Here is a 22248-nt window from a genome sequence, read left to right as displayed (position 1 = left end):
ATAAATAAAAAATAAAACAGTCCTAGTAAATGGTCTGATCTTCAGGTAAGGATTTGTTTAATCCAGATCTAGATTAAAAACGTAATCTGTGGCATATTTTCACAAGTGGTGTTCCAGAATTCAGGGATCAGGTCAACCTAATTACAAGAGTGTATTTGGTTACATCAATACTTAAGACTGTGGAGAGTAAGCTCTGTGAATAATATAGTGAAAACAAACCTGAGAAACTGGTAATGCTTCACAGGCAACTGATTAATGCATTTCTTTTGTCATTTCTGTAGGAAGCACTGCCAGCAGTTCAGGAGGAGCATCGCAGTTTACTCCAGCAGATAAGTGCTATTCAAGAGGATGAACATGCACTTCAAAGGGAAGCTCTCAGTGTAAGACTTAAAATTGAACAAATTGATGGTCATATTTCTACACACCAATCAAAGGTTAAATACTGGCAAAAAGAGGTAAGGAAATTGTTTAGTTCATAAAACTTGATCTATGAGATCCCAAAAGACTAATATGTTACCATGTAGTAGAAAACAGATGATTTAGGCAAAAAATGATATTTAGCTCATGATTTATTGGTGTTTGAGCTATAAAAGCCAACTCTAAAAAAGATAATATGCATGAAATGGTTCAGCTTCTGACTTTTTTTTACTTAAGAAAGAATGGTAGGCTACCTGTAACTGACGTAACACTAAGACTAATTAAGAGCATTGAAGGAAAATTGAGGAGTGTGACGCTGATAACTAAAAGGCAGGTTATGTATAACCATATTCAGTGCTGTATCCACTGAAATGCTCTTTAGAACACGCTAAGACCTTTCCCTTGAAAACATCTCACCAGAAACTTGCAGCCCATTTGGTGCAGCAAATTCACTCCCTAGCTGTAGATATGTGGGCCAATAGGAATTCAGTGGGGCCAGGGAGAAACTCTGCTAGTCAGAGGTCACTGCCTGAACCAGCTCGTAAGTTAATTCAGAGCCAGTAGGAACAAGGAATTATGAACTCGAGGTGCTACAACAGCTAGCTTCTTGGATTTGGGGTTGGAGCAGGACTGCTGACAGCCCGCACTCAGTGTGAACACAGAGGTTGCCTTTTTACAGACCTTGTTGCTTGCCACTCAAAGCCCATTATGTCCGTTTTGACTGTTTCAGTTCTTAGAACAAACCAGTTTTGAGCATTGTCTGATTCTTGGTGTGTTAATTTCATCAAAAACATCTCTGATCAGCTTCGGAGTAGGGTTTTAAATTTTTCTGGAAGCAATTCTGCACAGAATCCTGACTTTTTTGGCCCGTAGGCTAGTTGAGTGTAGAAAGTCAACAAGAGACTATGGTAGGGGTGGCTTTGTTTTGTTTTTCCTGATTTCTGGAAAGAGCAAAGATCAAGCATGTGCACAGGGAGACGTGTTCAGGAAAAACAGGTCAGTTAGTTGGAATTTTGGAGATCATAAAGATACATTGTCATTGTAGTATGTGTCTTTCCTACTCCAAATTTAAATCTGATTATTAAAAATAAATCTTCATTTTAAAGAGAATTAAGTGAAGAAACTTGGAATGTTTGGAAGGTTCACTATATGCTAATACAGAAAATGTTATAGAAACATGTTCATGTGATAACTGATGTGATCTTTAAAGTTTTCTTGTAACTTTTTGAATTTTAGATATCAAAATTATCACTGCACGTCATAGAAGATGAGCCACCTGAAGAACTTCCAGTGCTCAGTCAAGAAGAGCTTGAGGCTATCAAGGATCCAGATATCATCACCAATCAGATAGCTCTCCTGGAAGCGCAGTGTCATGAAATGAAACCAAACCTCAGTGCTATTGCAGAATTCAGGAAGAAGGTAAGCTGAATTACTATCGTGTAGTGGTAGGATTCGCCTTTTTGATACTGCACTGCCTGTCAGCACAATAGCATGGTACACCCCGCCGCTAGGGCAAGGCTCTGTACGTGGCTTTATGTTTTCCACTGCGTAAATCTTGATATTAATATAATTATTAATTGGCGAAGTACAGAGGTAGCTTTCCAGTCGTGCATTTTTCTTCAGGTGACTGCTCAAATGGATCTTGCGCTTGAATTACATGCAAAAATACACTCCTTAGCTAAGTGACAAGGGAAAATACCTATAAGCATACAAGGAAAACGTGGTCCTGTTCTTCATTTCCCTTGTGTTGCACCTGAAAACTAAAATGGAACACTTGATTTTTTTTTCCCTTTTCTCCTCTGCATGCCGTGCTGTTGCTAGCACGCGGGATATTTGTTAGCTCATATTTAGCTACTTGTGCAGGTTGCATCTAGGAGCTTACAGACTGCTTGTATATTTGATGCCATAGGTGCTAGGTGAAGACAAGTCTCTTATGTGAAAGTTTGTTTATTTAGAGTCAACTAGTTTTGACTGGACAGATGCACACTGTACTAAGGTTTCTTTCTTCTCATGTACTCACTTCAAGCTGCTGGACCGTTCAACAGATTATTTTTTTTAAATGAGGATTTTCTATCTGCTCTCCAGAGCCATCTCACAAAAATATGAAGATCCTTATCATTGCTGGCAATAAATATAAAGACAAAATAAGTTATTTTTAAAAGCAGAGCCAGAAGGATTTTAATGTTCCTGCAGAATGTTTGAGAGATGATCTACACCAGCTACACTAGTTTTTACGAGCAGAGAGTTCGTGAGCTATAAGGTTACCTGAAGCACAGAGCTACTAAAATAGACACTCGTTTAATGAGGACTTCAAGTTAATTAAATGACTGTAGGAGTCCGTTTTAGAAGTGAACAAATAAAAAAGGGAGGGTTTGTTCTTGTCTATTTTTTTGTTTCAAAGCTGTTAGTCGTTCAGGGGAAAATGAGTTTTCAAATAATATTAAAAAAGAAAAAAAGGCTTAAAATCTCAAATAGAGACAGTTTCTTTAACTGCACTTTTGTTTGTTTTGTGTTTCTTTTTTTTCTACAGGAAGAGTTATACTTGAAACGTGTGGCTGAATTGGATGAAATTACCAACGAGAGAGACAAATTTAGACAAGCTTTTGAAGATCTTAGGAAACAAAGGCTAAATGAATTTATGGCAGGATTCAATGTAATAACGAATAAACTGAAGGAAAACTACCAGATGCTTACTTTGGGAGGAGATGCTGAATTGGAACTTGTAGACAGTCTGGATCCCTTCTCCGAGGGAATCATGTTTAGGTTTGTCAAAATACTTGATATTGCTGTAATTCTTTTGCTTTATTGCTTTTTTGACTTTCTTTAAAGTAAATTTTCTGTGGTCATCAGCAAACCAAGGTAGTCTTACTTAGCAAATACTGGGAGATGCTGACAGAAGCCAAAACTTTTTAGCATTGAAAAATGAAGAGATTCGTTTCGCTTGGAGAAATAAGTAACTAGCAGCAGTTAGAAAGCTTTGACTTCAAAGTAATTTCCCAGATTTCTTAATTCCCAAGTCGTTTAACTCTGCCTAGGGAATCATGTCAGTCATATGGGTAAGTGGGGATTGTTCTGTCATAAATGGTCCTAAGAGTACGTTCATTACTTAATAGAATAGCACTTCTGAAAGATAATTAAATAGCAATTCTTAAGTGTTAGGCCTCCCCCAGAGAACAGCTGAGTGCTACAACAGCTCGAGTTCAGACACCAGCTGACCGCCCAGCTGTGTGAGCACCCTGAGAGCTACCCCTGGTGAACAGCTCAGTGCCTCCCGGTTGTGGAGGACTGAGTATCGAGCAGCTCATCCGTGGTTTGTCTGGCTTCTTTAGATGCCTGTGTCTTCCAAGAACTCCCTCCTGTCTTGACTCGCTTTTCACACAGCACGTTTATTTTGATCGTGAACAGAAATAATGCACAAACTCTAACTTGTTTCAGTGTTCGGCCTCCAAAGAAAAGTTGGAAGAAGATCTTTAACTTATCAGGAGGAGAGAAGACTCTAAGTTCACTGGCTCTAGTTTTTGCGCTTCATCATTACAAGCCAACACCCCTTTATTTTATGGATGAGATTGATGCAGCACTTGACTTCAAAAATGTGTCTATTGTAGCATTTTACATATATGTAAGTATTTAACTACTATAGCCTATTTTTTCCTAAGATTTTTTCTTCTCTGCTCATAAAGACAAAGTGGTATCACAGTTACAAAGAAGAGTTAACAGTTCTGAATGGTGCACTATTTCCAAATCACTGTGCAGAAACTACGTACTAAGCAGATTTCCAGAAAGGTACTTAGAATGTAGCTCTCTGCATATTTTTTTCTAAGCTGCTAAGTTTGTTGCTGTCTCGAAATGAGGCTACTAACAGGATATACAGGTTGTCTTCCCTCTGACTGTAGTTTCAGAAGCTGTCTAAAGAGTGCTGGAGCTTGCTGGTGGTGCTGTATTCCAGCCTGTCCTTGCGTTACTCCTTCCTCTTTAAAATACACTTTCGCTGATCAGCTCTAGTCGGCGGAGATGCCCTTAGTGTAGGTGTTCACGTACCCAAGCTCATGACTTCACTCTGAGGTGCAGCCGAGGTTCCTTGGTTTTATGCTTCCATTTCCTTAACACGAGCTGTTTCCCTCAGGCTTCAGGGAGGAGGCTCCGTTGATCTGTGTCTTGGTGCCTTTTCTTTCAGGCCCTTAAAAGTTCTGTCATGGCCATATTTAAGCTGAGCAAACATTTACATGGCTGCATTCCTGATTGCTGATTTAAACTTAAAATTTTCAGAATTATCCAAAGTATAACCACTGGTTTTAGGAACAGCCTAGAAGTGCCAAAGATTATGACTTAGCTACTTAAAATCAGGAAAGCAATTCAACGATACCTATCTGCAACTGTTATTTTAAACTCTGCCTCAACAATGCATTACTGTCACACTTGTGAATTTACACTGTTACTCCTGGGTTCCTAAAGAAAAATGGTGGTTTTATTTTTAAAGCGCTAACAAATCTAGGTATTTTACCTGTTTGCGCCTTAGTGCCCCAGTACTACAAGCCTTCAAGGCTTGTCCTCTTTATCAAAGGGTGTGTGGAGATAGGTTTGTTTTGCTTTGCGTTCCTAAAACAGCCCTTGTTAGAGCCGTTCAGGTAAGTTAGCAACTCCCACCTTCAGTAAGCCTGGTGGAGTTCACATTAAAACTGTGATGAACTGCATGTCTGCAAAGCTTTATGTACGTTTACATTTAAACGAACTCACTTGAACAGGTCATGTAAAAGAAGAAAACAGGGGAAGCTCATGCTCGAGTCAACTGCAGTGCTTTGTGCTGAAAGCCAAGCAAGCTAAGAGTGTGTTGTGAGGTTTTTAGCAGTCATCAGCCGTAGATCTGTTAACGATACCGTGACTGATCGGCGTATTTATCGCCAAGCATCCACAGCTCCTAAAACCTGCATACAGACACCATGCAAGAACATAGCTGTCTGAAATCCTGTGAGCTAATACAAATAACTTATTTTTCAGGAACAAACAAAAAATGCACAATTTATCATCATCTCCCTGCGAAACAACATGTTTGAGATTGCAGACAGACTGATTGGAATATACAAGACTCACAATACCACAAAAGGCGTGGCAACCAACCCAAAAGTCATTGCATCTAAAGGACTGGCCGAACCTTGGCAGTGTTGTACGTAATATAAAAGTAGCATGAATGAAAACAAGAACGAAATACTTCCCAGTGTCTATTTACATTCTTGTTGCTGCTCACTGTGTCTTTTCTAATAAACCTTTGTATATTGAGATTTTTTTTTCCTTTAGTTTTAAGGCTTCTATTTGAGCTTGTTAATAAAACTAGTCTCTAAATAAATTCCTTTATCATTATTATCCAGTCTATGGGGGTCTTAATTATATGAATTGATTAGAAAAAATCAGAGCTTTCTCTAATTACACACCTAGCTGCATTCTAATATTCCATGGGCAAGCTTTATGTCAATGCTTGGGTTCTGCATGAAGTTATAAAGGCCTGGTTTTGGTTTTTTGGTTTTACTGTAAGTAAACTGCTTTTAAATGCTATCAAAGAAAGAGCATGCTTATTTATTAATCCCGCAGTAACTCACCTGTTGCTCTTACCATCGTTTCACAAAGGGCTGAACGATTCCTGCTGAGGAGGCAAGGTTGTTCAAATCCTCACCCTCCTCCTGTCGCTCGCCCAGCTGTTACAGGAAGTTTTCCATACTTGGTGTCAGCACTTCAGTTCACATGGTGTGCTTTGAGTCAGAGTTTTTTGTACTTCAAGTACTGGAGCTGTATGTTTTACTCCACAAGTCAGGCCAGTATCTGGCACCTTTTCACTAATAACTGATCCCTGAACTAGACGTGGCTCATACGTTGGGATGAGATGCTTCACTGCTGCGTGTCAGAATCTCCTTTGGTCAAAAAATAATTGTACGTTACGTGCTACTTAAAGTCACTGCTGTTAGTCAGCAGGGCTTAGCCAAATATTTGTTATCACCTTAAAAAAATAATTAACTACTGATGTGCTTATAAAATGGCTGTTAGTAGAAAAGCTTGCTAAGCACAGTTCTAGAACAGCAGTTTGTTTTTTCTGTGCTTAGTCCTTGTTTACATTTCCAGCTCTTTGCCATTTTCATACTAAGCGCAGTTAACAAACCTGAGTTAGTTTATCCTGGGTTTTGTTGTCATGTCCTCAATAGGGGAGTGGCGCACCCAGTGAAATACTGCGTGAAATCACAGCGCAGCAACAGTGAAGCGCACAACAGCAGAAGACAAAAATACAAGGCATTTCCTACCCATCCTAACGCCAGCCATGCATGCTGTGCAGTTTTGAGGTTTTTCTCCCCATCTCAAGCTGACTCTAGAACACCTTGAAGTACAGCTCGAGGCTCAATTTATGGTTTCAGTTTGGTTTTAGTTCTCACTATCTACTCCCATACCAAGTAGCAGTCATTTAGTCTTCCCCAGGGTGAATTGGTTTTGGCCGCAGCAGTAATTGCTGTGTGACGCCCCTGCCCTTACCTCAGCCCTCAAGCTCCTCCGCCGAATTTTGGCCCCGTCCTTCAGAGAAGGGGTGGGGAGCTGACACCCAGCCGAAGCGAATCCACCACGCCATCGGGCAGAAGTGAAAGGGGCCCAAGCTGGACAATGCAAAACAACACAAAATCTGCATCAAGCAACTAAAGGGCTTGCTGCATCAGAGACCCTTCACCACGTCTGTACTACAAAAAATGGGGCAAGTGGAAGAAAAGGAAGCAGACCCAGCACTGCCGGATACCCACGTTCTTGCTCCAACGACAGTTGCTGCTCCTGTCGCGTGGCTCCAGCTCAGCCCCATGCTCCAGCTCTGTTTAGGATTAAAGGGAGACGCTGTACAGTAAAGAAATCAAGGTGTTAGCCATCCCTAATGTAAGAATACATTTTATTTGTATGTGCATTTATTAAAATAGATAGTACATAAGTACAAGTACTAAATGTTTCAGTGATAAAGGCATCTTATAAATTCGTGTTGTCTGGAAAAATAAAATTTCGTTATAAACTTTTCATAAGATTTTTAAAAGTTAGGAAAATAAAGGACAGGCAGGTAAGTCAAAAAAGAAGCCTCGTGGTAGTAGGCATACGGTTAGCACCAGGATTTCAGAGACTTACATGCCGAATGCCAGCCTTCTAGCAGGGCTTTAGAGAAAAACAACCAGCCCGATTCCAAAGTGTTACTGGGAAATCAATGTGCCGCTTTATCCAGTCCCAGGATACACCTACACACTATTTCAAAGCCTGACCAGCGGTATCACTGGGATTTGACTCTGTAACGCTAAAAGGCATGTCCAAATTACAGAAACCGAAATTACAGAAACAGGCAAAGGCCCACTCCTCTGGAGCACTGCTTGTTCACACCTTTCAGTCCAATCCACGCAACAGAAACCCCCAAGCTGCAGAAGGGTGCTACACAACAGCCCTTCGGTTACACTTCACATTTTAGCAATGCAGCAACAGCAGGACATCAGTATTCGTCAGACTTCACTTGGGCTTAAGGAACGCACCAGCATCACATCGGGGACCTGAGCTGGCTCTCACCTCTCGCTGCAGTCAGTGGCAGCGGTTGCTGTTTCGCAGGAGCCCCCACCAGTGTCTGCTGGTAGCAACACACAAGTTTGGGTTTGCGCACAGGTTTTAACGCGTCACGTAGCGAAAGGCTACCCACAGAACTAAATCACTATTTAAACAACTCGTATATTTTTAAATAATAATAGATCAAGCACCCAAGGAATGCTGCTATCCTAAAACACACTATTATGTTTATGAAGTCAAAATTAGACATATATAGAGCCCATTTTTGGTTTTTATAAATCGTTAGTTCATTGTAAACTCCTCTGTGTTCTGCTGTGTTCTGCAGCGCTTAAAGGCTGTTGGATTACAGCTGACTCGGTAACAACTGAAGGTCAAGGGCTGCTGCCACTGTGAATTTTTCTGAGCACAGCTTAGTACCTCTTCAAAAGAAGTAAAGCGTGGTACCGATTATTTGATTGCAGAACAAAATGCTGTCATTTTTTCTCCTAGGTCAAGGTAAAGACCTCCACTATTTGTGCTGAAAGCCTGAAAATTTACTCATTTTCAAGTTGTTTAAGGGCTCTTGACATTTGAAATCCTTACACCACCGATTTCATAGGGAATTTTGCTACTTTCTGCAATATGTATCTATTTTCACCACATATTAATTCTTTCAGCAAAAATTCAAGGCTCTTTTTAGGAAGTGCTGCAAATTCCCCGTTAGCCTAAATAAATACCCGATTTGTGTGTAGGTGGCACTAAAACCCGCATGCAATACTTTACCACAAGTCCTGCAGATACTGCTCTGTAAACTGGAGATAACTATTTAAAAGAGATTTAAAAAACACAGATTATAAAAAAGGATGAAATCATGGCACTAGTAACCAGGAACATACAAAATGAAAACGAGGTCCATTAATATATGACTTAAAGACTACAGATCAGGTATGTCAGTTAAATTACCTTTAGAAAGAGGTCAATAAAACACTAAATGCAAGCTTTACGTACACCAGAGCTTGTAACCGACTGACTTGTCTAGGACCAGCCACTTTGCAGCCTGAGGTGCTTTTTTTAAACTTTTAATGTTGTGGTGTTTTTATTAAAAACATAATTAGATTATGTTACCATTAAAAAAACGTAGAGGGTTGAAGAGTTTTTACAATCAGGAGGCTGCCTATAGCTTCCTCACAGACATTACTTCTGCCTAGCTTCCAGTTTTACCAACCACCTACCTACTTGCTGTGCGAGCAGATGAACACGTCTTTTTGGTTATAAATCTTCTCATTTAACTAAGAGTTAAATGATGAAACCTATACAGAAAAAGGAAGAATATGGAAAAGAAAGAAAAAGCGTATAGTTTTAACAACCCAGCTATTAAGTAGAAACGTCAATTAAAAATAAATCTTGGGGATTCCTGCAGTAAGTTCTAATTTAATCATTGAAATAGCCAAAGAGGAACAATCATCCCTAAAAACCTCACCAGTAGATTAAATTTACGGCACAGCACATCCACTATAGTCTGCAACTGAGCACAAAAACCTTGATAAATAGATAGCAAGAATTCTGAAATGTAAGTGGGAACAGTTTCAATTCCAAATGACGATACCAGTTTGGGAAATGCAAACAGAGCTATGGCTACTATTACAAAAAGAAGCATGACTGTTAGAGGATTTACAGCCTGGAGGAGTTCTTTAGATTTTCCTCTTTCTTTTTCCTTGCTTTTGCTCTGTAATTTCCTTTTTGGAATCAGTTTTATTTTTGGAGTAAGGATCTTGTTGATCTGACCAATTTCGGTTTTAGACCACACATCCTTCAACAGGTGCCCAACCCTGGGGTAAATCTCAACAGGTTTAACATACGGTAGCTGCTTCTCTTTCAAAGCCTTTATCCGTTGATATACACCATCCACCTTCTCAAGAAAAACAAGTGGGGACTCTTCTTTCTGAATAGACGTGTTCAGTGACATTAATTCAAGCTGTTCTTCCCTCATTTTTTTTAAATTCTCAATGAGAGGATCATACTCTTCCAAAACCTGTCTGTTGATTTCATCCAGTGCAGAGAGCAGAGCTTGTTTTTTATGCTCCAATGTATCGCTAAGTTTCTTAAAGTACAGAACCACTACTTTTTTATCATCTTGAACAACGCTTTCACACTGGGATTTCTGTTCTTTCAGCTTTTCGATAAGCAAATATACATCAACCCAGTGTTTGTCAGTCAGCTGCTCAAGAATTTTTCCAGAAGACTGCTTCTCTTTTATGTAGGCACTGTAAAGGTCATCTATGGGATGCCCGTTGTGTTTTCCTATTGTAAGGCAATGGCCACACACCATTTTTTTATCCAAAAGACAGTAAACGTTCAGCGGCTGCCTATAATGTTCACTGCAAGTTGCAACATCAGAATGATCTTCCTGACGGTATTTCTCAATAATAGATTTCAGTGCAAAGTTGATAGGCAGCGATTCAGTGCCAGAGTCAGGAATCTCAACAACGCTCCTACAGTTTGGACACTTCAGAAGAATTCTCAAGGGTCTCCAAATGGAAAAGTTGCCTGACAGATCAAGAACACCTTCCAGACAATTTCTACAGAATGTATGGGAACAAGGCAGAACACGGGGATCTGTAAACAGGCTGTAGCAGATGGAACACGTTAACTCTTCCTCAAAGTGATGCATGTCCTACCAAAGAAAAAGAGAAAACCATCTGAACTCTTCTTACAATCATTTAATGTTGTCTTATTAACCTAAAGGCCTCAGTGTGAAATTTAATAATCAGTAGCCTAACCTACACTGGCATTTTCATTGCCAAGGGGAAAAAAGACGAAAAACTGTAAGTGATTGATGGTTTCAAGAGCTAAGCTAATGATCTTCACATAGATGAACACTGTCTCCTGACATATTTCCAACTTCTGCCTTAAAAAGACAGAAAAAGCAACTAATCTAATACACTGGCTACGTAAGGTTTTTTTTTATTATTATTAATTACTGTAGGAAACACATTTAAATGTATATATTGATAAAGTTATTGTGAATCTTAGGAAAGTTACTTCAACTTAACTAAATTTTTAGGTTTTGCTCATGGTTAGAAAAAAAACACGAATCCTTAGCAAGTACCCTCATTCATTATTTTCTCCCATAGATGCGTAAATAATACAAATTAAAAAACCCTCTATGTCTAACACCACTTCTTACCACCACCCCCCCTTAAATGTAGGGCTGTAAGTTCCCTCCAAACAAAATGTTCCAGGAGGGAAATTTTCTTTACAAAGCGTAAGTGTCTACATTATTTGATCTACGTAAAAGGCAAGATAAAATTAATCTTCAAAAAATGGTTTTAATTGCAAAGTACCTGCCTGCTACCAGAAAAACGAAGGAGCCAATTTCAGGCTTTCCTTAGCACTATCACGAAGCACCTCCAGGCTCTGAAAAGCAAGCAGCTGCTGGCGGGGCAGCGCGCAGCCCTAACGGAGGCACGCATCGCAGCACGGCTGCTGGAGCTGAGGCAGGAGCGAGTCCAAGTCAGGCCAGCCCTGAGGCCTGCGCGGCTCCGCTGCCCGTCGGGCCCCCGCTTCCTCCCCTTCCAGGCCGCCTGGGTGGGAGCTGCCGCGCTCTGCAGCGCTGCTGCCCGCAGCCCCTCTGGCCGGGCAGAGACCAGGCTCCTCCTGCCCGGTTATTCAGAAGTTTAAAACCATTACCCTGATTGCCAGCGGTGATCCTCGCTGTTGGTGCCCTGTATTGTTTCCGTTCGTTCTAGATGATTACTCAGCAGCTGTGCTGGGGAAGCAGAAGGTAGAAGTGCCTAAATCACCGGCAGCAGCGTGGAGAAAATAGCCTGCACGTCAACAACAGGGGAAATAAGTTAGTAGATGGTTATCAGATACAAAGCTGCTGGGAATGCCAAGGAAAAAAGATGAAGATGACCTAACACCAGAGTTAAGCAAAGAACAAGAAAAAAAGTTTCCCAGTGAAAGAAAGAAAAGGCAGGAAGCTCATAAACGTTTTCCTGTACCAAGCAGATATTTTTCTTAAATATTCCAAACAACTCTGGTAGCAAATACACACATGTACATAGGTACTTATACTAGGAGAGTCATTCAGTGTAAGCAAATCACAAACCAGAAGATATTACAAAAATTCAAAGAGTAATTGTGCCAGTAACACACCAGGTTTCAGAAATCTCCTAACAATAGAAGGCCTACTTTGTGGCATTTTATCCTCTTCTAATGAGCGATACAATAGATGAGATGAAAGCATATAATGCAGCATACCTGCTACAGCTACGTTTTAAAAATGACTAGTCTGATGTTCTTAGTACAGACTTCATGGGTATTTTTTTCCCCAGCACAGCTTTCATTTAAGCAGGTCAAAGTAACAGAGCTGCGTTCACTGACAGCACTGCATTCCTGACCTAGAGAGCCAGACACCCTTCATCTCGTTAATTATGCAAGCCATTGTTTAGAAACAGTTCTATCTGGAATCCAGCCTATCCAGCGGTTAGGTGGATAAGTAAGTAACCACTTTACAATAACAATCAGCTGTAACAAGCTGACAGACCCCCTTTGGCTCCGGAGGGTTTTAAAAGATGAGTTTGGCAGCAGGTTACAGCCGAGCCAAGCAAGGGAAGCGTTGCAGTGGAAGGTGAGGCAGAGCTGGGTGCTGCCGGGCTCCCTGCACTCCGACAGGGAGGGGAAGGGACCACGGGCCTCGCCGCGCCCTGCTGCGCTTCAGCCAGGCCAGCCTCAGAAACCCCCGAGCTGCAGGGGGCCGTGAAGTTCTCCTGTACCACCAGCACAGAAGCCCAAACAAGAAGCGAAGCGACACACGGCCAGCGTCTCCCCACTTACAGGCTGTTATCACAGTAAAGGGTGACAGAACTCACTCTCCGGGAAATAAAAGGCCCGGTTGCAGCTCCAGTACCTGTTGAGCCGTCAGGACAAACGGCATCACCGTGCAGCTCCCAGCCCCGGTGACTGACCACGGGCCGGGCACCAGCAGCCACCCGCAGCAGCCACGGCTCGGGGCTTTCTTCCCGGCCCTGCCGAGCGGCGTTCCCGTCACCCACGCCACAAACACCCCACGCCCCGTCACAGCACTTCCCAGCCGTGGCCGTTCTGCTCTTCGTCCCCGTTCCTACTGCAGGAACTACAACTCCAGCCCGCGTTTCTACGCCTTTCAGCTCACGGGGAGCGGGGAAGTAAGAAGGGGGTGCGTGCAGCCGACGAGCCCCCTCCTTTACGTTACTCCCCTCGGTTAACGCACGAACCCCCCGCTGCCCTGCCCTGCTCCTCCGCCGGGCGCCCCCTCCTCGCCCACCGCTCGTCTCGGTGCCGGGGGCACCGCTCAGAGCCCCCCGGTCCCCTCGGAGCCCCCCCCCCGGTCCCCGCCGCTCACCGCCGCCGGCCCGGCCCCGCCGCTCCCCTCAGCGCCCCGAACCGCGCATGCGCCCGGGCGGCGGCGCCCAACGGCCCCGGGCCGCGCCGTTCGAATGGCAACGGGCGGGAACGGCCCCTAACGGCCGGTAACGGGGCCGTAACGGTCCGTAACGGCCCCCCCGCTGCGTGTGGGGGGCCTCCGGGCGGAGCGGGAGCGGGCCCCGGGGCGGCTGACAGGGACTCAGCTCCCCTGCGGGCTGGGACGGCTCCTCAGAGGCTTTGGGGCTGGACGCAATGGTGCAAAACCGTAGGGGTGGGGCCAGGAGGTAATTTGTGATTAAGAAATCATCTGGAGTTAAAATATATATAAGTGTATACATACTATGTACTTGACTGAATTTTCGAGGTTGAGGGAAAGAAACACGTGTATGGCAAGACACAGGAGAAGGGCTAATCAGGAACAACACACCTGAGGTCTTCATCATCAGTAATGAGGCATTCATGCAGGCAAACATGAGGCATTCATGAAAAGGGAAACACCTCGGCATACAGCCCTGTTTTCCTTGTCCACACCTTTGCGTCAGTGTTGCAATCGGTGCTTTACCAAAGCCCTTTGTCTTCACAGTATGGGATAAATTCACCCTGAAGCTGGAAACTAAGAGAGAGAAGTCTTCTGACATCTGCTTCAGGGGGACCAGGAACAGGCCTTCGGCAAGTACTAATCAGAGAAATACAAAATAAACAAATAACAATAAAAAAAAGGAGGTAAGTATTAAGGTTCAGTTTAATGTTAGGCTTGTTTACCTACCTTGGCTCCTAAAGGCAGTGAAGGTACTTTAAGTGAAGCAAAACTGCCACTGCCATACTTTAAAAATGAGCAGTCATAATGAAGACTGTAGAGTTTGTCTTCTCCTTGAGCAAAACCAGAGATTGCAGTAGAAAGTGAAAGGATTAGGATTACTGTTACTGACAGTGTTTTACTGCCATCTGTTACACTGGTAAATCAATTAAAGTACCCAATGTGTAGACTTCTTTCATACTCCAGAATATTTCATGCTTATTTACAATCCATTGAACTACACTAAACCAAAACTGTAAAGGTGTTACTTTTACAGTGCATCTGAAAAAGGAATTCCTTTAATGTTGTAATGTAAATCATAATACGTCATCATTCAAAAGTTACCTAAACATCTGTCTTAAAACTGGCATTTAGAGGACCTTACATAAATATCTGGGAAACATCTGGAATTATGTTTGGAATAATAGAAATATCACACTATAATGAATTAACCATCACACTTTAGCAGATAGGCATGCAGTTTATAATTTCTACTGTAATCGGTCTTTGTGGGGGGAAATTCATTATGATAATACGAGCCTTAAATTCATTCGATATTAGTTACACCACTTCAGTATCAAATATCCAACAGTTTTAACTTCTTTGTATCCTATCGTGTAGAATTATTCACTATTTTCACCTTGAGTAGTGCTTTCTGTCACTGTAGCACTTTCTATCACTATCTACTTGCAGAAGTATAAAGGCTGTCATCCACGTGCAACAAGCTCAAAAGGAAAAAGGCTCTAAGGAAGTATACATTTTCTAGTTCTTATATCGTTTCATGGTGTTTGTTACAAAAACTCTTGGCTGGTGATTATTTCTGCTACCTAAATCTAATTAGTTTCTAATCCATGTTCCTTGTGGTCATGCCTTTGCCTGCTCTGGCTTTCCACACAGTCCCCACAGAAGGTAGGTTGCTCTTATTTTTGCATTCCAACAGCAAATGTGAAAGGATTAAAAATATACCCCTTTTATTCCCCTCTCGGTGACAGAGGGGAAAAAATACACAAATATTTTAGTGACACTCAGCTAATTTGGATGACCTAATATGAATATCATGTGCGATTTGACGTGTTACCTGGCAGCTCCAGTTGCTTCTGAGTATGCCTGATACAGGGCCCGGGCTTAGAGCACCACTGGGCATATATCACGAGGGTTTTCTCTCAAGGCACAGCACTTGCTCTCAGCAGGACTAACTGCTTTTCTCTCTTTTTCAGCACCGTGCTTTTCCTGGAGTTGTTGACCCAGCAAGGCCTGCCTGTTCCACCACCCAGACAGGCTGAGGAAGGGCCGCCCACGGGCCCAGTGCTGAGGGCCAGGACGCGGCCATGCTCCCCCCTTCCGAGCCACCATCCTGCTCCACGGAAGGGGCGATGTGTCCCGTGTACCTGCACACCAAGAAAGGCAAAAGGCGAAGGGGCAGCTTGGAGGCAGCTGTAGTCCAGAGCTTAGCCCTGGGGGTGACGTGCACAACTGCAGCCTACCCCAGCTGGGTTGTGGTCAGAGTCGACTCGCTCCATTTCGTGCTGGGCATTATTTGTGTCCTTAATCACATAGAGCCCTCTTCCAACTGCCACTTCGTGGGCCGTGCAGGACTCGCCTTTATGAGCTTGACAGCTCTCTGCTGCCTGCTGGCCCTCCTCAGCAGCTGCGGGGCCATGCTGCTCGACATCCTGGGGCTGAAGCTGGGCAGGGTGACTGCCCCTTTCCTGCATGGCCTCGTTGTCCTGTTCACTGCCATGGCAGTGCTCTCGTCCTGTGGTCTCTGGGCACTGACGAGGCACGGCCTCCGCACCGCAGAGCGCCCACAGCTCTTAGGCCACTCCTCGGTCTTTGGCTCAAGCTTCTACTTCTGTATCCTTGCTTGTGCCCTAGCAGTCGTTGCAACTGGCTGGAGCTACACCGCCTGGGCACACGTTGATCTTTCTGTGACCCTCTGCCTCGCCAGCACCAGTCGGCAGCAGACACACCCGGTCCCTGTGGATGAGCACGACAGCGCTAACAACATACACTGCTTTGAGACTGGCCTACCCCTGGCCGCATGCGTTGCCTTCCTCCAGAGGGAAACTGAGTCCCAAGCGGAACCAGGTCTGCCCTCCAAGCAAGAAGGAGCTGAACCCCCAGCAGAGGAAGGTGCCCACCTCACCCACGAGGAAACCAGCCTCCAGCTAGAGGAAGGTTTGACTCCCAAACAAGAAAATACATGCCCAGATGTCACCGAGGATCCCCATCCTACAAAAGAAAACTGACTCCAGAATGGAAGAGGGTTTTTCCCCCAAAACAGCAAAGACAACATGGGAGAAAGAAATTTCCATTTAATAGAGGAAAAGGCTAAATGACACAGGCAAGAGCTCCTCTCTTCATGGAGGTACTGACTACATTGCCTGCTGAGACCTGCCCACTCAACTATCCAGACACTACGCAGTAAAATATTTATCCAAACCTTATGCGTCAGAATTTTTCAGTAAAATTCTTGCTTTTCCATGAGAGGGACTTAAGATGCTGTAAAACAAAGCCCTCCTTAAAAAATAAATAAATAGTGGTTTGGAGAAACATTAGGTCATTCCTTACTTGAAAACAGGAGTAAAATGTCTTAAAATCTTCCAAAAGAAGGCATCCTTCCCAGAAGGGATGCAGTACTGCAAAGCGAGATGAAGAAAAAAAGTCAAAATACTTAATTCTAAAATAAGAAAGTTTAATTATAAAATTTCCAAAATATGAGATATGGTTCTTCAAATAATTAGTTCAGTTTAGGTTTGCCTTAGATTTGTGGAACTGAAACAGCGAAGGTTAAAACAGCAGGAATTTTGTTACGCTGGCTTTATTTCCATACGGGGGCAATTTTGCATATTGGTATTATACAGTAGGATTGTATTTTATATGTTTGTTTTGCAAATAAGTGTTTTTCTTATTGTTCAAACATGGTATATTTTTTCTCAAACTGTGTTGCTTCATTTCATATTCCATTTGACTGCTCCGTACATCCCAAAGCAGAATTGTTGCTAACAGCATTCCTTTGGTTCCTTCGCATGCCCAGACCTTCCCCAGGAAGGGATCAAAGAGGATGCCGCAAGACTGCAGGTGCACGGTACATTTTTTCCTATCATGCTTGGCATGAGATAAAATATGACCAATCCAGAGCTGGTGCTAGTTGTTGCTTTCCTACTTTACCATGTAAATAACCGGTACATCTGACAGCATTAGTTTCATAGGGATTTGGGGGTAAACTGCAAGAACTGCCACCCGCAGGTCCCCCTTTACTTTTTACCACCTTACAGTCTCATCCTTTCAAGGCAGAAAACCGTCTTAGTTGAAATCACCAGGTTTTAGAAGTTGATTATTTAGTCAAAAATCATTCTTCAAATCCTGGTCTTCCCCTCATTTACAGGTGGACAGATCCCTGACAACAGCGCTCATTTTGCCTGCTCACGGTACAGGGACAGGACCTCCAGGTTCTGCTGGACTTGCCCCCTGCCTCCACCTCCCCTAGCAGTTTCAGAACGTAGGCCAGTCTGCGCCTATCACACAGTTATTAGGATTCCATAATGCTCACGCAGCTCTGTGGGCTTGCTAAGTACCTAGCTAAAAACTAAACCAGAAAACTGTTTCTCAGAGGACTGATGTACTGGCTGGAGGATTACACCACATCATCATGCCAGATGGGTCATTACTGAACCAGCTGATGTGGGTTTGTCAAGACAATGATAGCTCATTTCACAGGAAGTCAGAGATGAACCTCCACACAGAATGGGAGCACTCACTAACTGATCACTGAGAGATCTGTAATCTACTTTCTATTACAGAAATATCTTAAATATTTTATTTACTATTTGAACAAGAAAAATACTAAGCCAGATACACAAATCTTTACATCCAAAAGTTTCTTCTGTCCTTCTCTCTGATGTACAAAGGAGGCTGCAACCACGCGGATGTTCTGTTGCTAGCATTACATTAACTGCATCACAGTGCAAATCTTTGCAAATTAAATTTAGGGAACAAGTTGTATCTTTGAGCAGAATTCTGCATCTGACAAATTGCTATGAACAATTGGCCACTGCTCTATCTGCACAGCTGACAGTCTGCAACGTGGCCGCTGTGAAAGCATTAACCTGAGACAGCCCCCTTCTAACCGTGTTAGTAGGATCTGCTGCAGTAACGACCTGCTAGAGAACGTTTCTGCGATCTAAATTGGATGAAATATGAAAATTGTAACAAAGTTTTGAAGATGAGTAGCTAGTAAAAAAAATAGGTATCCCACAAGTCCACAAACATAAAATAGGCATAGCAACACGGACAGCATTTGTCTCAGCACAAATCAAGTCATCTGGAATACACTTCTTTAGGGGGCAAACCACTGAAGTCTGTATTTCTGTATTTACACAATTCTAAAAGGTGTTCATGGGGCAAAATGCACACAAACAGCAGTTGAAAGATGAAAACGGTAAGAACAAGTGATATAGTTGGAGAAAATGCAACACTCAGCAAGGAAACGCTTCTTCAGGCCTAGGGTACAACCAAGCTGCAACCTGAGGCTTTGGTTCCACCACAGAAGTCTAATTGCTGGCTACCACGCTTCTGGTTTGCTACAAGTCAGTACTGTCAAAAGTAGAACACCAGGTATGAACTGCGTGGTCTGAGCGAAGGGGTCCAAAGCTGTCAGAGTGACAGATTCCAAACAGTTTAAATGAGAAAGCAGCAAACTGGGCATGCAGCTATGGAAAAAAAAAGTTTGTAAGGAGGGGAGTAACCACCTCAAAAGTTTACTGTCACGGTATTGCTTGGACAAGAGTTTTAAAGCTTTGTACCGTGAGAGCCATGCACAGAACTTGATTGGTAACAGATAGTCACTGCAAAAAACCCCTTGCAGCTGATGAAGCACTCAGACTTTGGCCTTGATTTCAATGCCAAACCAACTACTAAAGTTATATGGGCTCCTCTTTCCATGCAGAAAAGATAACCACGGCTCCTGGGCTAGCGAAGTCTGTAGCTGTCCATGGTATTGGAGTGTTTCCCCACTCCCCTGCCCCAAGCTCATGAAGGTCTACGTTTCGATTTCATGTTTCTTGAAAGAAGATTCTCCATCTCCTCAATACTCTAATTTCTGTGGTGACGGATGAGAACATGTTGCTACTTTACTAAGGGACCTACGCTAAGTCCACTGCAACAGCAGGAAACACCTCCTCGTAATCCACAGTGCCCGAGAGTCCAAACGGCACGGACACGCAACCTGGAAGTCATTTTGTTTCTGGGGTACAGGCATTACACAAGATTGAATAAAAAAATTATAATTCCCCCTGTACTACTTCTCACCCTGAAAGTCTTAAGGAACAAGTTACAGAAGCAGCAGCCCAACCAAGGGAGCTTTCGACAATAATTTACAAAATAACTGATGATCAGAATAGAATGTAATTAGTTTATAGCCAGTTTATTCTTATGTACTTAAATAAAAATTCTCAAGATAGAACAACATTTAATGTTAAAAACTACCAAAGAATGACATTCTTTCTACTGTGATCTAGCATTGCCAATACAAAACCTGCCTCCAGACCACATGCTTTTCCATCAAATTGCAAAGCTTCTGTAACGGATTTACCAATAGATTGCATTTAGAGCTTCCCACACCTCTCATTTTCTAGTAATAGTAACTAACGTTGTTTTATAGACACTTAGAAGTCTATCAAAGGTATTTTCCTTCAAGCTATTAAAACTGTCATACGTAGGAGTTCTCTTTACCTTTGGAGCACACACCAAAGACGTAGAATAAATACAGGAACCCCATTTCACAGGATTTACAAGTAAGAATGGAATTTCTTTATGGAAATTAAGTTTCCAGTCACTATTCTGTAGGTACTGAAGCAATGTTAACTCTTTCAATGAAGCCTGTGCCTTCCAAGTTCCACTCTGGCAGTAGCTAAAACTTGCTACTACTAGGAGTTTGTAAACTTTACACATTTTCTGCTACTAAGTTTCCTTTCATAAAGTCTATTTGATCCAGATGCATGACTTCTGTAATTGTTTCCAGCATTGTGACCAGCATTCCTGCCAGTAATTTGGTGACACGCAGAGTTGAGGAAACATTTATAGTTAAAAGTGGCAAAGAGTCTGCAAGTATTAATATGAAGACATTCTTAATTTTAAAACAGCTGAAGCAATTCAGTAAGTTATGCAATAAACTGTGTGATAGGAGTTGTTAACAAATATATGCAGATTTCTTCACTGTCAGTTAGAAAAAGGCACCCCCCCCTTTGTTCCTGGCACATTCGCTGTTTTCAGGAGGGTTTTGAAATTGTGCGAAAGCAGATTGCTTGTTAGAGAGAAGCGATCAGGGTCTCTTGCTCAGGACCAAGTTACCTTAGCTGCCAGTTAATTTTGCTTGACATCCTTTTACATTGCTTGGTAGCTTAACACACTACCCAGAAGTTGTTTTAAAATAGCAAGACCAGCCCATTCCACTACCCAAACAGCAGAAATAGACAACTTACTGGGAACACTCGTGATCCACCCAATGATACAGCTGTACGAAGGAAAGATGAACGGTATTTCTCTGCTCAAGCTCCATGTCTCCAGTGAATGGCTCTCCTATGCTGAAACGCCTCACACAATCAGGGACTATTCCACATCCAGTAGTGGGAGAGAAAGAAACAGGGTCAGCTTCTCTTGAGCTATTTGTTCAGATTAAATTTAATATTCTTCCCTTCACAGAACTCTTCCTCCTGGCTAAGTCAGCTAAGTCCAGTCCTAAAACCCCAGGAGAACTATTTGGTCTTTGGAGTAAATATTCTACCTGGAATCATTTATACTAGGGACTAACTTTTGACCTTTTAACGTTTCAGGGTCTTTTTTTTCCTCCTCTCCAGCTCTCTACTATCTTAAGTTCAACATAAAAGCCAGTTTTCTACTTCAAAATACTGACAAGGCAGATTAGTGTACAACCTCACCTCTGCACGTCTGGTTATTTATATTAGAATTGAACAGTGACTAAGAAGTTATCAACTGCACGATTACAGACTCTAATTATCACAGAGCAGCATTCTGCTAACAGACAGCTTGAGAAGCATACCCAAAAAAAGAAAAAGTTCCTTCTGAGTTCCTTCTGCAGATGAAGCATTTCCACCACTCAGTAAAGTCAGAAGCTAAAACGTATCCAACATCACATGAAAGCAGAGAATTAACCTGGGACTCGTATCACAGCAATGCCAAGTTGTACCCTTAAGTAACTCTGCCTTGCTTTTTATTTTAAAGTCTTTGTCATCCTGACCAGGCTCCTAAAAGTGAACCTTAAGGTGAAGTTATTCCTTGTTTGTATCCCAAACATCCCATGCAACTCCCCTTTCCCCAGGAATTTAATTACCTTACACAGTAACTTTTGGGGAAAAAATGGCATTATAATTTCATTTCAGCTTTGCTGCTGAAGAACTCTGTACGCTGCCCCCTTGTGGATGCAGGAATATTGAAACTTCCAATAATTTGGCGTATTAGCAAGTCCAGCATCTGCTGTGAAGCAGGTGACAAGAATTTCCTGCTTTTTAAAACAAAAGCAAACCACTATGACAGCACTATGTAAGAAAGGACAGGCTGTAGGTAGCACAGCATTGGGTTAAAGTAAACCTATTTAAGTATGTAACATCTGAGGAAGCGTCAGGAGGAAGCATTTACTGCTCTATGACCTTGCCACAGTGTTGGTTGATTCTTCCCCCTCCAGTTTCAAACACACAAATTGCTACAAACATCTGTTTTTCTCTTACTCCAAGAACAAGGGTCTCTAACAATGCAGCAATTTTCTCCAGTACATCCTTCATAGGCAGTTTAGTGTGAAGTTAGTAAAAAGAGTAATTTTACTTACAGTGCATCAGCTTCTTTTAAAAAAGTCACTATACCAAGTTAACCCTTCGAGGAAGTAAAATGGTTACTTTGATTTTACTATGTAATTAGGTAAAGTAGCAATCTATACCAAAAAATATTTCCGTCAAGCCTATGTAACACACTGCACTACACTATGCTTGGCATGTAAAAAACAGTCAAAGATTTGGAAATTGTAACAGCAACACAACATTCTTCACATAATCTTCAGCACCTTTTCACGAAAACTG

At 42.5% G+C, this 22248-nt stretch overlaps 3 protein-coding genes across 12 annotated transcripts in view; 2 read left to right on the top strand and 1 right to left on the bottom strand.

Moving 5' to 3' along the window:
- Positions 1-5775, top strand: part of SMC4 (structural maintenance of chromosomes 4) — a 36986-nt gene extending 31211 nt beyond the window's left edge. For all 7 annotated transcript variants that reach the window (XM_040566907.1, XM_040566912.1, XM_040566911.1 and 4 more), the window contains 5 exons: positions 282-455; positions 1654-1836; positions 2948-3180; positions 3853-4036; positions 5413-5775. In XM_040566907.1, the coding sequence (XP_040422841.1) occupies positions 282-455; positions 1654-1836; positions 2948-3180; positions 3853-4036; positions 5413-5586 (948 nt within the window). In that variant the 3' untranslated portion in view covers positions 5587-5775. The remainder of the gene's footprint in view (positions 1-281; positions 456-1653; positions 1837-2947; positions 3181-3852; positions 4037-5412) is intronic.
- Positions 5776-7313: 1538 nt separating this feature from the next.
- Positions 7314-13404, bottom strand: TRIM59 (tripartite motif containing 59). Of its 2 annotated transcripts, none has more exons than XM_040566916.1 (3): positions 13340-13404; positions 11644-11780; positions 7314-10627 (listed from the first exon to the last, which is right to left on the bottom strand). In XM_040566916.1, the coding sequence occupies exon 3, from the start codon at positions 10622-10624 to the stop codon at positions 9389-9391; it is 1236 nt and encodes a 411-aa protein (XP_040422850.1). In that variant the 5' UTR covers positions 10625-10627; positions 11644-11780; positions 13340-13404; the 3' UTR covers positions 7314-9388. The 2 variants fall into 2 exon arrangements, with proteins under 2 accessions (XP_040422850.1, XP_040422849.1); XM_040566915.1 differs by lacking the exon at positions 13340-13404 and adding an exon at positions 12793-13018.
- LOC121074598 lies at positions 11907-22176 on the top strand. Of its 3 annotated transcripts, none has more exons than XM_040566918.1 (3): positions 11907-12586; positions 13946-14031; positions 15376-22176. In XM_040566918.1, exon 3 carries the CDS (start codon positions 15487-15489, stop codon positions 16405-16407), a length of 921 nt encoding a protein of 306 aa, XP_040422852.1. In that variant the 5' UTR covers positions 11907-12586; positions 13946-14031; positions 15376-15486; the 3' UTR covers positions 16408-22176. The 3 variants fall into 3 exon arrangements, with proteins under 3 accessions (XP_040422852.1, XP_040422853.1, XP_040422851.1); XM_040566917.1 differs by lacking the exon at positions 11907-12586 and adding an exon at positions 13497-13646; XM_040566919.1 differs by lacking the exons at positions 11907-12586; positions 13946-14031 and adding an exon at positions 13401-13646.
- Positions 22177-22248: the final 72 nt, after the last annotated feature.

Source organism: Cygnus olor, chromosome 9, assembly GCF_009769625.2.
Source record: "Cygnus olor isolate bCygOlo1 chromosome 9, bCygOlo1.pri.v2, whole genome shotgun sequence".
Lineage (NCBI taxonomy): Eukaryota > Metazoa > Chordata > Aves > Anseriformes > Anatidae > Cygnus > Cygnus olor.
The sequence above is the reverse complement of the archived record's forward strand: the minus strand, read 5'-3'. Positions and strand labels throughout refer to the sequence as shown.

Coding starts and splice junctions, on each gene's coding strand:
- TRIM59 (XM_040566916.1), bottom strand. CDS start 10,624: ATGCATCACTTTGAGGAAGAGTTAACGTGTTCCATCTGCTACAGCCTG.
- LOC121074598 (XM_040566918.1), top strand. CDS start 15,487: ATGCTCCCCCCTTCCGAGCCACCATCCTGCTCCACGGAAGGGGCGATG.